The following is a 16,625-nucleotide window of genomic DNA, read 5'->3' on the forward strand; positions in this document are numbered from 1 at the left end:
CAGATGAAAGGGAAAAAAAAACTAAGAAAGATCTAAGAGGAAAACGCTTAAATGGGTCTCCCACTGTCAAGAGGACAGAATCTAAACTGCAGGCATTTAAAGCTTTCTGCAGTAGAGAATTATTTACTTCCTTTCTCCTTCTTGGAAGGCTCTCACATTCCAGGATAGTGTTCCCTGGATCTAGAACACTACTCCCTCACCTTTTCTCCACTTCAATCCTATCTACCCTTCAAGAGCCAGGTGAAATTTTAACTCTTTTGAAATATTCCATAACCTCTTCAGCCTAAAGGGACCTCTTTAGCACCAGTCTTTAGTAGTCTCTAGTTTATTATACTTTATATTACTTTTCTTTTCATGCTATCTACTCTACTAGACAACTTGAAGGTAAGGAATGAATTTGAAGCTTTGTTGTATTCCTCATAACATCCTACACATGGTATGCATTCAAATTTTGCAAATAAAAAATTTCAAATAAATATGTTGTCATTAAAAACTAATATGTGACATATGCAACTCTGACATTACTCAAAAATTAGATATCACTTAATAGTAATCACTTTCTACTGGAAGGCAGTATAAAATGCTGATTTCCGAATAACCACACTGCAAAAATAAGAGAGCTTGGTATTCATAGGGCCCAGTTACAATATTTAGTAACTTAAGGCTTTTTAAACAGTGAGTAATAAACTTCAGAAACCATTTGATATCATCATCAAATAAGCTTCCTAAAAGCAAAGTGGTATGTCCAATAGAGAATAGTTAAGTAAATTATGATATACCTCTATTAAGATAAACTATGTTACCATAAAAACTATACTGTCAAAGAATATGAAATGGCAGGGGAAAATGCTCATGGATGTAATTAACTTTAAAAAAACAAACCTAAGAATAGTATTACAACAGGATCACAATTTTGTTATATCTATAAATGGGGGGGGGGGGGTAGACTAAAAGGAAATGCATCAAAATGTTGACAGTGATGATCACTGAATTATAGATGATTCTCATTTTTCAATTGATACATTTTTGGCTTTTTTCCATGAGATGAAGAATACTTGTTATCATAAGAATAAAATGCAGGTGTCTAGTTCTTTATAACGACACTTTTTTTAACGATTACTAGGAGGGAAAAATTTCTGTTTCTCATAAACTCTCAAATGACTTTAAGAAACAATCTTAAAAATGCATACACAAAATTGGCCATTCCTCACTTTCCCTGAAAGATAATAATTCACATTAAGGTTCAAATACAATATGCTATGATACCTCTCTGGCCATACCACCACCTTCCCCAGGATTCAGAGGCCACAAACCACGCTACTGTCAAGGCGAACTGAAAATGCTTGCATCTTCAATTCTCTACATTTTAGGAATAACAAAAAAGAGAAAAAGAACAGTCTGGGGGAGAAAAGTAAAATGCAAGTTACTATCAGTTCTGCAAAGGTACCACAATGGATCACTTCTTCCCTGGTGCTCCACACATAAACAAAGACATATATATTCTTCGCTCATATCAGAGTTCATAAGAGAGCTAACAAACTCCTGAGTTCAATCTCAAGTGACTGAAGAAAAAAAGGTATTTTGCAACTGAAAAAAAGCTCAATATAAAAACTAGAAAAATATAATTTAAATGCATTAACAAAAACACATACTTCAAAATCATATCTAAGAAGGAACTTAAATAAGTACTATTTCTTTAACAAATGGAAAGCGTATTTTAAAACAAAATATTTAACATTTACCTAACTAAAAAGAACTGACAAGGAATGCTATGAACTATAATAATAAAGTGAGATAAGATTACCTTTTACTGCTGATAATTTTTTATTACTACGATAAAACTATAATCCCCAAAAGAACTTTCTCTTCGTATAACATATAAGAGTAAACTAAGGCACACATTGTTTTCTGATTTACCTTAATAAAACAAATCAATCTCCTGGTTAATGACTTTACAGCTGCAAAGATAATATACAAATAGAACACCTTTGAACAAATTTGACTCAGTCCCCTGCCAAAACAAACAAAAACCCTTCAAACAACTAAGGTGTAAAGGCAGACACTGTATTTCAGAAAATTGCTGCAATCGATCCGATGTCCTAAACCAGTCATATTTTATATAGTAAACATACTAACATATGGTGTCTTAAAAAAACAAGTTCTTTAAAGTATCACAACTGATTTATACATCACCCCAAATACTAAATTCAGTAATTGCTATTCACCATACTCCTGAGCAACTCTTCTTTTACAATTTAAAGGAGAAAAATGTCCTATTCTGGCAAAAGGGTCATTTCTCAACACATTTTAATCACTAAAAACTGGCTTGTGTGTACTAATATCTCCATCTGCTGGAACATAACTTCCTTACTATTAACAGGTCTTAAGGACAAAAACTTTGCTGTAGAGATTTTGCAACTACTTATAAATAAAATTTTCAAACTTAATTTCTACCTCGAGGTTTTCTCTACCCTCATAGGACTTCAAAAGCTGAAAGAGCTATACTTATTCTTTTACCAATACTATTCAGAAGAATTTACTAAATTAAAATCTTTTTGCCTGCTATGTACTTTTCCTACCCTTTGCTTAAGACACAAAGTATTAGTCTAAGTAGTACAACCTTCTCCTTATAAGTTCACTATCTTTCTACATCATATCTCCATAAAACACACACCTACTAACCCCTGATTTTAAAATATACATATATTTTCTTCTAATTTCTGCTGGACATCAGGTGAAAGCTAACAGAAACGGTCAGTACAATAGAAGAACTTAGCTAATAAGTGACAGCATCAAAAAGTCAAAACGCTTTGGTAAAAAATACTTACTATAGATAGAATAAGGCCAAAAAAAAAAAAAAGGAAGAAAACTGCAATCAATTAGAAGAACAAGAGGTCACTGGCTGCATCTATAATTTGTAATGTGTCTAAAACGCATATAAAAATGTTTAAACATATTCATTAGTTTTACTGTTGTTAGTTATATTATTGCTATTTTGAAAGTGTTTTATTCATACTAAGTAATTCTGTCACTGTCAGAAACCAAGTTAGTTTGGTGTTGGCAGAAAAAAGATATGATTATAAAATCAAATGTAATGTTAAAATTGAATTGAAAATACAAACATGAACACATGAATTTCAAAATCGATATTGTCTAGTTCTGTCCACAGAAAATGGCCTGGAAGTAACCTTCTCATGACAGCAATGAACACGTTTAGTGCCTAAACTCACGTCTCTAACACCATTCCCACTAAAAAGAACTTTGGAGAAACGGCTAATTCTAGCTGTGGGGCAGGGACAGTACAAGGTGAAGTTAGGACATCAAACTATCCCAGAAAGCAAGGAAAATTTCAAAAGACACAGGAGCCAGTTAGACTATCACCGCCCAAAGATGTGACAATTTGAACCTCAAAAAGAATAATAATGGTAGTTGACTTAAATATAGTGAGTCCATGAAAATTCATGGGCCCATAATGATGATCATGAAAGAGAAAGAAAGAAAAAATTCATCTGTCACCATTTGAGACAGTTGGCAAACCAACACTTTTGAGAACCAAGCAATAATTAATAATAAGCATCTATCTGGCTTTTCCATTAGCAACTTACTTCAGAATAGTAATATATCCCCTACTGGTGAAAGAAAGCTTTCCCTTTTAAAGAATACCTAACTTTACGGTGGAAGGATCAGTCTATTGCTACCCTAACTCAGGCATCAATCTCAGCTTCCTTAATGGTGGAACCAGATTCTTCACCCCCAGCATGATGCAACATCAAGTACACAGCATCACCAATGATGTTATACTTGAACTTATTCAATCCTTTAGACCTAACTTCCAAAGTACTAGATATAGAGGGCAAGGGCATAAAGGAACAAGCTCAATGACTAGGAAGTTACATCAGTGTCATAAAAAAAGACATGGTTCTAGATTAAAGAGACTTAAAGTCATAACCAGATTCAAGGACTGGTCCTGAGTCAGATTCTGATCTGGACAAGCCAGTTACAACGAATATTTTGGGGATAACTACAGAAATCTGAATATGGACTGATTATTACATTAACTCTAGGATTAATCTATTTTGTTCAATGTGATGTCACTGTGTCGGAAAATGTTAGTTTATAAAGAGATACATAAATATTTAGAGAGAGAATGTCAAGATATCTCTAATTTACTTAACAAAGTCTAAGTAAAAATAAATACAATTAAATAAAAGTAAAATGGGATGATGAGTGTAGTAAAGTTCTCAAGAAGTCTTCATTGTACCTGATAACACACAGATTTAACAATAGATGAGTGAGCTTGGGACAAAATTTTCTCCAAGTCAAACTAACTCACGAATTCCTAAAATTCTCCCAAACTAAGTTTCTTTTTCAATTCTCTTTAATTCACATAGAAATGAAAGCTCAATTCTAACTAATCAAAAATTGGGCCAACAGCTAAACAAATGAGCCTCACATGTTCTCAATATATTCAGGAAGAATATAATAACCTGTGGCTAAGGAAAAAATAACTTGTGTATATGTTTATTTTTAGTTAAAACACATTTTTAAAAAACTCTAGTCTATATCCAAAATACAGAAAGCTCAAAATATTTTTATTAAATATTATTTTGAGAAAAGATAACTATTTAAAAAAAATTTCCTAACCACTTAACTCTTTACACTGTGTCCAATTTCTACTTCGTCAAACCCATATATTCCATATGCTTGTTTACCCCCAAAGAGTTCATTATGACACCCCAAAATAATCCAAACCTTCAATGGTTCCTTACAAAACTCAGAATAAAATTGAAACTCTTTATCCTGGCATTCAAGGCCCATCACAATATAGCCCTAACCTCATCTTCTGGCTCTAACTCTCAATTCTCACTACTTCCCTACATGCATTTGCTATCCCAACTAACAATTCAGACACACTTTTTGAAAATCTTTCAATCTCCCATCACCAGTGTTTTGATGCTGCTGCACTATCCATTCTCCTGGAATGTCTTCTACTCTCTCATTCAACTCATTAAATCCTACCAACTATTAATACCAACTCAGGTTCCACTTCTCAAAAAAACCTTACTAGATACTTCAGCTCAAAGTGACTTCTGAACTTTCAGAATGCTAGCAGTGAGTAATCCTCCGGCACATAAAAATGCTAATACCCATATGGATAAATAAAATATCCTTCTCCTTGTTTCTTTTCTTCTCTCATTTTCTACAAGCTGCTTATCTAATTGCCCATCCTATTAAAAACAACCTAAAACTGTCGAGAGAAATTGAATGCTACTTTATAGTCTGAGAAGCTCTTTTGCATACAATACTCTCCAGCCTCCGAGTATTTTGATTTGAGTTGGCAGGGGAGTTGATAATTCCATTTACAGAAGCAGCAGCTGAGGTTCAGAGAGGGTAGATATTTTGTCCAAGGTCACCAAACTAGTTAACTGCCAAGTCATGAAGAGATACCAGGTCTACTAGTCAAAGAACTCTTACCACTTTGCAATATGGTCTCATTAGCATATGGACAAAAATTCATTTTCATCCTTATGCGGGCTCACGAGTGTACACATGCATACAGGCACATGCAGAGTGGACACCAGCATACCTGTAATAACAATGGGAACATCACTTGCAATAATGGTGGTAGCAGTAAAAATAGCAGAGGATTAGTTGCAGTTACTTTCAGAGTAATTTATATTTGGCCTTGATTTGAAATTTTTATTTCTTCTTAAAAAATTTATTCACCTGCCATGTAACAAAAACTCTAGTAGAGTGATACAATTAATGTAATACAGCAAGTAAAGAATTGTCGTTTATGTTTAATTCTTCTGAATATATTCGAAAGAAGCAGTCGATGCTCCAGATGCAGGCATAAGGAACGGGATGTAGTAGCTACCTAGTGCAGTTCCCATTTCCATTCAATTCATCATCACCCACCTCCTGGCTGTCACTCTTCAGAGTCACCTACCTATGCTATTAACTACCCTGTGCTAATCTAAAACTGATGCAAGTGTACATCCCTTACTTGAATCACCTGGCAACATTAATCCCCTCTATTAAATCTTCCAGTCAAAAACGTTGCTTCCTCTTGAGTAGTTATTAAAAATAGTAATCATAGTAATAATAACAGCAACAACAACACTAAATACACACTAGATTTATTCATACCATATTACTTAAAGAGCTAAGGCTCTATCCTTTGGTTTCTAAGATTAAGTGTATGAGCTGAAATACTCTAAAAATGCCTTTACTTTCTCACTTTTAGCTGCTTAACTCTCATAAAGATTTACTATTAGAAAAGGAAAAAGAAACACATTCTAGCTCCAAGAATTTGACCAGCATTTGCTCAAGTCCAAAACAGCACTGATATTATCACTGATTAGCAAAACCCTCATTTGCTTTTTCACCTTCATGTTCACAACCTGAGGCCACAGCAGCAGTTTTTTAACACGAGGAACTATTCTTGGTTTTTCTTCTGCAGTCTCACTTACAGAGTGGCACAGTCAACCAAACAGACCAGAAAGTAGAACTGAGGGTCTGGCTCCAGCCCTGATACTACTTTGCCTGTGATCTGGACCAGTCACATGTCTCTAGACTCCGTCTCTACACCTATGAAATAAAGATCATCCCTCTACTCTCAGTTCCCTTGCAGCTCTTGTAATTTCGTGATCTTCTGATATTACTTAAATTTTCCTTACATTCAACTCCATCTAAGAAGAAACGTTTTGCATTTCTTCCAGTTTTTTTCACATATACATCTCTTCAAATACTCTCGTAAAACAATTTTGAGACCCCCATAAAATATTACAACACTGAGTTAATGAAAAAAAGGTTCCAAAAGAAAACAGCATAAAAGCTTGTTTTACCACCACTTTCCTAGTTCTCTCAAATGTAATATATATGTTACATATTTATTCTTCAATTTTTCCTATATATTTTAAACTATTAGGTTAGCTTAAAAGCCCAGGGGTTCCCCCTGATAATTTGTAACTGACTAGGTGATTATGCCCAGTCTTTACAACATCTCATGCTGTGCTAAAGCCAAAATTAAGATGCTTACTTAAGACCTTGCTCCCTTTTCCACTGTTGATATATAATCATTTCAATCCTGAGGCCAAGCAGATATTTCCTTACATCAAAAACCTTCCTTGTTCTGGAACTTCTCCATCCCCAGCACCCTCTCCCAAGTATTTCAAGGCCAGCTCACATGCACTGCATGTCTCCCTTTATACACATGCATGCTTGCACATACTCCCATGCACACAAATACGCCCTCTCCTTATTATCATGGCCACATAACATAGGACCACTTTACAGATTAACTGCATTTTCCTGTTTTTCTGACACTTCAATACCGTTGAAAAGCATCCAAACTGACAAACTCCGCTTTATCACAAATGATGTGACAGAAGTGTTACAGTGTGATTCATTTCACCAGCCTCAAAATTTAGTTTAATAAAATATATAGGTTAGAATCAATATATGAAACATTATGAACACGAACAAAATTCTGTTTATTTTGTTAGACTAGAGAGTAGTGCTGGATTTTCAAACTAAAGTTTCTGCTTTAGGAAATTCAGGAAATGGTGAAAACATTAAGTACAGTCATTTGCTTGTTAATTACAAGAATTCTGGATAAATCACCTATCTTCTACAAGTTACATAATTGTTAAAAACTCATGACAGATTTATTTTACAACATTGTTAAGGCTAAAGCAGAAAAGTAGACTCCTTTTAAGAGGGTTAAGTTTCAGTTAACTGAAATTTTCAACTTATCAGTCTTCTAAGTAAAGGCACTGTTTCAAATTAGCTTAAAGAAACACCTGTGTTTAAAAAATTGCTATTTGTGTTAAATTACTGTAACTGCCACATATGTTTATACTCAGCTTTCTTCTAAACTAAAACCATTCAAATAATCCTTATTTATCCTGAACACATCAAAGCAGCACTCAAAGACAAGGAATTTTTCCTATTGTGCTTTGTACAAAGTATAGATCTCCATATGGGATGAATGTTTACTTTTACAGGTAATTGACTAGGGAAAAGGTTTATCTATATAATGCAATAAATGCCAAACTTTCAAGAGCTGAGATGAGCACTGATAGCTTTTCTTTGCTTATGGACTGATACACTTTGTATAAAGTCTGACTAGAAACTTCTTAAGTAAAGCAATTTTATCTTTCTAATTCTCATTCACACCCATGGCAGTAAAGTAAAATTAAGATTAAGCTCCTTAAGGGCAAGTATTGCAAATAATATTGTGCGATTTCTAAAAAATATCATTTTTAAGGAAAAAACACATGTACCTTTTGCTAATTGTCTAAAACGATCACTAATCATTACATAATTTGCTTAATCCCACATTTTAGAGAAACTAGAAATTAAAGAAAGGACATAAAGCATTAACCTATTTATTAATTCAACTAACATCTAAGCGTGTACATGTGCCAGGATATGAGGTGGGCACCTTCAAGGAACTAATTAACAGACAGATGCAAAAAGAGATATTACTATTACAATGTTAAGTATGATGATAACTACATACAGAGTAATACTTAACACAGATCCAGGTTATGTGTACAGTCAAATTTCATAACACAGTCACACTAATAAAACAAACTGTACTCACTACAAAAAGTTTAATGCCCTTTTTGCTTTCTGTTAAGCGAAAATAAAGCTGTAAAAATCTTACCTGCACATCAAACAGGCTAGCTATTTTGCGCCCCAAAACTGAAATGCCAATTTTTAAAAGGGGTACAAGCATTCCCTAAAAGTTATAATTATGGGAAAAACACATTATTGCACTTAAAATTACAACTGAACTGTCTTGATGTCCAAAAAAGGAGGTGTCGGAGAAAATAATGAAGTCCTATCAATTATGTAAATGTAAAACTGGTATATAATTCCGACTTTTTGACATGGGCCCACGCACTACCCCCATCCCTTGGCCCTAAAATAGATCCTTGGATATCCTCACAATAGCTGACATACCAAAAGCAGAAAGTTGCTCACTGGGCTCTTTTAAGTTATCAACAAATAAAACCCAACAACGGCATAGCATTTTCCACCTCCAACAGAAAAAGCTAAGTTTTACTTATAACTGCACCATCATAAATCAAACAAATTATATTAACTGCACTGAATTTCTCAAGTAAATTAAAATATGGTTCCAGATTATAAAAAGCGCCCCTATGATCACACTGGTATAATTCTCTTAACACCAAAAACCAAGTCAAAAAACAAAACATAAACCTCGCATGTCTAAGTATTCTGGCCTCACAAAAGGAGCATCTGAATCACACCTCAGTAAAGGCAAGGTCAAAGCCCTGAGCGAGGGGGGTGGTGGGGGCTTGGTTATTACACTTCATGCCTTTTGTCACAGGCATCTATTTCCCTTAAAAAGCAAACCAAAAGCCACTTGTTCTTATGGAAAACTGATGCATTTGAATCAGATTCAGGACAGTGACTAGTGAGTGGATAATTACAGAAATATAATGTATACAAATCATTTAAAAAGTCAAATTAACTTATCACTTGATAGTCTCAAAGCCTTTTAAGAAAGGAGCTCATACCAAACACACTAGCAAACGCGATTAGCAAAGAAACCTATTTCTATTAACACAATTACTGTATATCCTTGGGAGTACAGCTTTTACTACAAAACACGTAAACTGGAGAAAGTAAAGAAAAAAGAATCACCTTCTGCCTCACAGTATGTCTGCACATTTGGAACAGACATTCTGCCTACGTGGGAGTTTCGTTTCAACAGTACAGAATGCATGCTGAATAAATGACCTATGATACAAACTATCATTTCCATTATTCATTCCCTTATGTGGTTGGTGACACCTCCTGAGTGAGGAGCAAAAAGGATAATGAAAAGAACTGACTATAAATATTGGCTTCCTTCTTACTACTAATTCAAAGGGCTTGTGTATTAAAGGAAAATGTTTGCTCCTAAAAACAGATTACTTCAACTTAAGTAAAATCTGTTTGTCACAGATATTGATTACTGTCAACAATGCTTCTTTAGGGGAAAAAAACTAAAATTGAAATAAACTCAAATAGCAAGAGCCTTCTCAACACCAACAAATAGCCATATAATTTTTAAACCAAAGCTTTTGTAGACAAGATTTCTCTAAAAAAAGCTGAAGGGTAAGAAAACTGAAGGTATGAGACATTCAACAATGCACGCATAATAAGTGGAAAAAACATTAATGTGACAAAATGTTAACTCGTAAAGCAAATTTTAACTTAAAATATTTTTTTGCCCACATTTTTTAAGGGAGACCAAGCAGTGTAAGAAACTAAATTGAAGTGAAAAAGAAATTGTATTACCAAAAAAAAAAAAGATCATGAAAAAATGAAAATGAATTTCTCAAATCAGTAATGCAGAATCTAATTAGCATGTCTGTTCACTTTTTCTGAGCCACACACTAATTTTTCAGATATTCACAATAAAAAGATTTAAGCTGGCCTTCCTCATAAATCATACTATATATTTGTTAATTTTTATATCAGCAATTAACCTTCCATCTCCCTAAAAAATGAAAACTCAAAATCTGATTTTAAAATCCCTAGCTCTCCATTGTGCCTTATTTGGGATTTTTAAGTCAAGCTCATTTTAATTTTGGCCTTACTTCTAAATTGCAATACTTTATAAAAAACAGAATTTGCATTCAAGTACTGTTGTTACTTAAGTTTCCTTTTCATGACAAAGAAAGGTTTAAAAAAAAAAAACAGCAAAAACTTCTTACAGTAACTACTCTTTCCCATGGATGGTCCCAGGGTTCAGTTGAAAACTTCTAAAGAAAGAGCAGTTGACGACTTTAAGACCTCTGTTTTATCTGTAATCGTCTCTATCTTGAATGAAAGATTCTTAAGTACATACTGAAATTATCAACTGAAGTTACATCCTTTTTATGACTGGTCCAACCTAGAATGTACACAAAACTGTAAAAAGCAACCGTGATGAAGATATTTGGCAGGAAGATCTTATAACCCCTCCCCACCAAAAAAAAAAAAAAAATCAAAAAACAAAACCAAAAAGATTGTCCATAGTCCACAGTCCAAATATAGGCTAAAGGTTAACTTGGCATGGAATTAAAATACTCAGTCTAAAGCATTTAAGTTTTAATCAACTAAGAAAATCTAGCACACATAAGTCCCAAATTTGTAACCAGCCAAATAAAAATTCTCAAACTGACAGGCAAGTTTTTTAAAAGCTTACTTTTGAAAAATATTTTGAAATAAAACTGCTAAATATTCGTTCAAAATTTCTAGTCATCAGAGAATACATCTACTGTAACTCAGTATCTTGATTAATCATTTAAGGAAAATTTGCAGTTTATCTAAATTTAAAAAGAATTTTTCAACCAATCATATAGACAAAGGAAAAGGTAATTCCTAACTACAAACAGAAGTCATCATTAATCTGTTTTGGACAATGACAAGCCACAAAGGGGACAACTTGCCAAATTTCGTAATTAAATCACCCAGCATGTAAAATCATGATGCACTTCAGAAACCAATATTTTTCTTTAGTTAAATTAAGTTTATAAGACGACTAACAATTACAGGAAGCAGCTTATTCCACACTAAGGAATAGCCCCTTTTCCTGCATGTTTGTACCGGTCTGATAAAAAAACAATCAAACTTCCTAGTCATTATGCTGTCCATTTTAAACATCCTAGCTACCACACAGAAGCACTCTTTACGCTACGGAGTTGAAAAGGCTAAAACTCAAGATAGACTAAGAAAAGAGACAGAGTAAACCATATTAAAGGAAAAAAATATTATTTAGAATGTTTCATCTTCAACTAGTGGTCTCCAACATTTACAACTCAAGTAGTTACTATTTCAACGGGACAGAAATGACCAAACAAATCTCTGTTAGAGATAATGACGTAATCGGAATTCTACATTTAGAAGATCAAAAATTTTTGAAGCCAAAGGTTAGAAACTTCTCAAAAGAGGACCAACACCAAATTATCATTTAGAGATTTGAGATCAACACAAAAGCACAAGCGAGAAGCCTTTCAGAACTAATCAAGAAACTCTATTTTTAAATAGTACGCAGAAGATGAAAATATTTCCAAACTTTTTTTACTACTGCCTCTGCTGATTGAACGCAACATTTTAATTCAAAGAATGTAATTTAACTTTAACCCTAAATACTAGCAAGGCCTATTTTCATTTTGATGTCTAGAAAGGATTCATTCTAAACAACAATGCTTAAGAAAAAAAAACCTTAGAAATTTTTACTAACACTACTAAAACTTTCACTTCACCAAAATATGCCAAAAAGAAAACAACAGCATACTACTTTTGAAATGTGATAAAATCGTTCCAATAATTTTAAACAAAGCATTCCCAATGTTTGTAAACATATACGGACACAAAGTGAGATGAAATAACCCACTATCATTTAAATTTCAACTGAATTTAATATAGGTCAGATTATTGAATATGTTACACATTTTGCTCCAAACATTTCTCGTTTTAAAAAAAAATAACTGGCGCCCCTTAGCGCTCACATTTGGAAGCACTCAATTTAAGAGTTCCAACAAAATTTTTTTTTTTTTTTTTTGACATTCCAGAAAGTTTTCTGCCTCCACAATCTTTCAAATGCCAACACAAATAGGAAAAGCAGAACCCCTTAAAGGGACAGCTCAAGCTTTCTCTGGAGCAATTTGAAATTAACAGATTTGCTGTTTCAAGGGCGGAAAAAGCCAGGGCAATACGGATTAGCGCTGCAGGTTTCACACACGTCAGCAAGGGACGAGGGCGCAGGAACACCTAACTTCGGTACTTTGAAAGTTGTTCCTCTGACTTTCTTGACAACAAGAGCTCCCGGGAGTCTTCTTTAACCGTCTTTTCTCTCTTTCATCTCGGAGACATTTCCGGTCTTTTGTTCTTTAGTGACATTCCAACTCCCTAAACTTCAGAGTCCTTTTCCCCAGCTCTCCTGTAAAAACCTGCACGTTCCAGTGAAAACCCACGATCCGCTGTTCCGCTCTGTAAAAACACCGTTTCCAGTTTTCTCTAAACAGTCCCCCGCGGATGCTTCTGAACCGACAAAGCGAGACTCGATTTTCAAACACGCTTTCCCGTCGCGCGTCTCCCCTCGGCGTCCAGGGACCGCTCGGCTCCCAGGAGTGAACCCGCCAGGTCGCCGCCGCACCGTCTCGGACGGGAGTCTTCTCGCCCCTCTCCGCTGCGCACCGCTCTCCGCCGACCGAGCCTCTGGGCAAACTTTTGCTCCTTTTTCCGCTCGGCCTCTCGCATCGCCGGGTTGCCCGTCCTACGGTAAACTCAGGCGGCGGCGGCCCCGGGAGCAGGCTCTCCGCCGGAGTTCTCTCCAACTCGGGATTACGTCTCCACTCGTCCTCGCGGTATTTCGCGTTCGCCCCCACCCCCACCCCAAAAGTGAAGTTAAACTCGCGAACACTTCTCGCTTCCCCAAACAAAAGGACCGAAAGTGCTTTCCGCTGTCACTCGGGGCGCGCCGGGGCTGCGTCCGCGGCACCCCAGGGCTCCGCGGCGTCCCTCCACCCTCGCGCGCCCGCGCCGCTCCCCTCGAGGGTCTCCCCGCCACACAAACTCCAAAACAGCCCCGGCCGCGGGGTCCTCCGCCCGGGGGCCGCCGGCGTCCTGCGGGAGGCCCGGGCCGGTGCCCTTCAGGCGCCCGCGGGCCGGCGCGGCCGGGCTCCTCCCCGGGAGGCCCGCAGAGCTCCGGGCCGTCGCGGACGCCGGGGCGCGGAGGGGCCTGCGGCCGGCCCCACACACCCCCGGGGCGCGGGCCCCACTCCCCGGCCGGCCCGGCCCGCCCGCCCCGCGAGCCCGGCCTGGGCGCCGCCTCCGTGCGCCCCGCCCGGGCCTCCCCGCTCCGGGCGCCCGGGCCCCGCGGCCGCGACCTCCCGCCCTCCCCCCTCGCGGCGGGCCCCGGGGAGAGGGGCGGCCGGGGGCCGGGGGCCGGCGCGGCGACTCACCTTCGTCCAGCAGCCGCTCGAGGTGGTTGAAGATCCCGCAGAAGTTGGGCAGGCTGCTCATGAGCTTCTTGTCGTTCATCAGCTGCATCAGGTAATCCGGGGTGGGCTTCGGCTTCTCCTTCGTTTCCATTTCCCCGACCATATTCCAGGCTCCGCAGCTCACTCCGCCCGCCGCCGCCGCCGCCGCCGCCGCCGGAGAGGAGGGAGGGAGGGGCGGGGAGCCCCGGCCGCCGGCCGCTCGGGACTCGGCGTCCCGCTCCGCTCCGCTCCCGCGCCGGGCGCCGGGGCGGCCGGACCGCGCGCTCGCCGCGCTCTCCCCGCCCCCGCAGGCACTTTCGGCCCGCGGCCCGACGCGCTCCCGGCCCGCCGCCGCCGCCGCCGCTCCTCGGCCGCCGGCTCGGCGCGTCCCTCACGAGGCCGGCGGGCGGGAGGCGGGTCTCCGCGGGCCGAGTGCGGGCGCGGGCCGCTCGGCGCCCGACGAGGAGGAGCCGGCCGCCGCCGCTCGCTCGCCCGCTCGCTCGGCTGGTCGCGCCCGCTCAGCCGCCGCCGCCGCCTCTGCCGCGGGCTCGGGGTCTCTCTGGGCTGGTCCCCGCCGCGGCCGCCTCTGCCGCTGCCGCTGCCGCCGCGCTCTGACTGCGCTCCTCCTCTTCCTCCTCCTCCTCGCCGCCGCCTCCTCCTCCTCCTCACTCACTTGGCGGCGGAGTTCGCCTCAGTTCAGGCGGCGCTGCCAGCGGCGGCGGCGGCGGCGGCGCGGGGGGAGGGGCGGCGGCGCGGGGAGGGCCGGGGGCGGGCGGCGGGCGGGGCCGCGCAGGGCGGCCGTTAGCGGGGCCCGGCCGGCGCGCTCCTCCTCTCGCCGCCGCCCCCCGCGGCCCCCGGCCCGGCCGCCGCCGCCGCAGCCGCGCCGTCTCCTTGCGGCGGGGTGGGCGGCGTGACGGAGGCGGCGCTCGGCGAGCGGGGCCTGGGCGCCGGGCCGGGGTCGCCGCCCCGGGCGGGCGAGAGCGGAGGGAGGGGCCGGTGCGGGCCGCCGGCCGGGGGAGGGCGGCGGGCGGGGCGGCAGGGGCGCCGGGTGGCGGTGCTTGCGACTGGGGCGGGGGCCGCCTCGCGCTCGCCGCCGCCGCCAGGCGGCTCGTCTGGCGGGCGCGGTCGGGCTGCGCGCTAGGTGAGCGGGCTTTCCAGCGGGACGCGCCAGGCAGCGCTCGCCGCAGCTGGCGCCGTCCTCGCCTCCCGTTACTATAGTTTTCTAAACCCTGCTCAGCCGCCACCCCCCAAAGCAGATTTTTTTTTTTTTTTCCAACGTCCTGTTGCTTCACGGGGGACTTTCGGGGTGGGCGTCACGTGGCCCGACACGTAGCCGTAAGGTCCGAGAGCGCGTGCGCGCGTCGAGGCCGGCGTCCACGCCCCTTCCGAGGGTCGCCCCGCCCCCGCCCGTGTCCCGCCGGCGAGGGGGGAGGGGCGGGGCCTGCTGCGCGCCTGCGTGGGGCGGGACCGGGGAGGGGGCGCGCCCGGGGGCGAGGGGTGGGGGAGGGACCCGGAGCAGCGGGGGCGGGAAGCAGTGGGGTCTTCGCTCCCCAGCCCCGGGTCCGCCTCGGTAGGACATATTCACGGTGGGCTCCGCGTGTCGCTGCAAAGCTGGCGGGACCGCGTGAGGACCCCCGGTGTCCCTGCGGTCCCCTCCGGCTTCGGGAGCCGCGCGGCGCGAAGGAGCCTGCGGAGCGGCGGGCCCCGCATGGGCGCCCCTCGTCGCCCCGACGGCGTCGCCGCTGCCGGCGCAGGAGCTGTGCGAGCGGCGGGCACGCCTTTGGGGACAGGCTGTGCTTTGTCGCAGCATGCCGTTATTCCGGGAGTCGGTCACAGGACAGGGCGCCGCGGCGCACGGAGCAGCGAGGAGAACGCGATGGTGTGGGCGATGCTGCGCTTCGCGATGGCATCCGTGCCCAGTAGTAAAATGCAGCCACAGTAACAATTGGAATAAAGACCACGTACTGCACTTAGGTCGAAAAGCGAGAGTCGACGTTCGTTCGTATTTGCAAACTTGCCAAAATAATCGTACAGCGGGCAAGAGGTTTTCCAAGTAATATGATGGATTTCAAATATTTAGGTTGGTTTGGGAAAGAATTTTCTGAACTACAGCAGTGTAGTTCCCGGGTTTATAGAATGTTGTCAGGCACTACATCTGCATCTGCATTTTACTGCCAGCTCTTTATGACGTGTTCAGTTAATATAGACAAAATTATTCAATATCAGACTGACCATTGTGAGAGTTAACACGGGCTGAAATATGTGCTAATCATGTCCACTGCGCTTTAACTGTGAAGACCTTAAGTGGGATTTTTGGTAAAATTTTGTTTCAAACCGATTCTGAGGAATACTTTTGAGTTGTGTTGAAACTACTACATGAATTCAAACAAATACTCTTTGAGTGGCAAGTAGCTTCTAGCCTGTTCTTTTGAAGAACATAAGAATGAGTTTGTTTTTAAAAGTAAGTTACTTTGATAGAGGAAATGGAATTCCTTAAGTAGACAGAGTTAAAAACATTGAACTCAAATATTTTAAGTTCTCCAACATCCATCGCTGTTAATAGAGCCGTGGAATATTTACCTACTTAATTATCTGTTTAAAGGATGAATTTATAAATGCAAGGAATATAATTTG

At 41.5% G+C, this 16,625-nt stretch overlaps 1 protein-coding gene across 32 annotated transcripts in view; it reads right to left on the minus strand.

Annotated features, from left to right (window-relative positions):
- QKI (QKI, KH domain containing RNA binding) overlaps positions 1–14,689 on the minus strand; it is a 151,705-nt gene extending 137,016 nt beyond the window's left edge. For 10 of the 32 annotated variants that reach the window (XR_011535525.1, XR_011535526.1, XM_070602984.1 and 7 more), the window contains exon 1: positions 13,974–14,689. Coding sequence is in view for 26 of the 32 variants with exons in the window: in XM_070602984.1 (XP_070459085.1) it covers positions 13,974–14,115 (142 nt within the window). In the remaining 6 variants the exon portion in view is untranslated. Of the gene's footprint in view, positions 1–5,475; positions 5,588–6,389; positions 6,525–7,042; positions 7,183–8,674; positions 8,750–8,973; positions 9,311–10,739; positions 11,839–12,751; positions 13,364–13,973 lie in introns of those variants that run through there. The other 22 variants (XM_008519313.2, XM_008519311.2, XM_070603006.1 and 19 more) reach the window with 15 other exon arrangements.
- Between the last annotated feature and the right edge of the window lie 1,936 nt (positions 14,690–16,625).

Source organism: Equus przewalskii, chromosome 32 (assembly GCF_037783145.1).
Source record: "Equus przewalskii isolate Varuska chromosome 32, EquPr2, whole genome shotgun sequence".
NCBI lineage: Eukaryota > Metazoa > Chordata > Mammalia > Perissodactyla > Equidae > Equus > Equus przewalskii.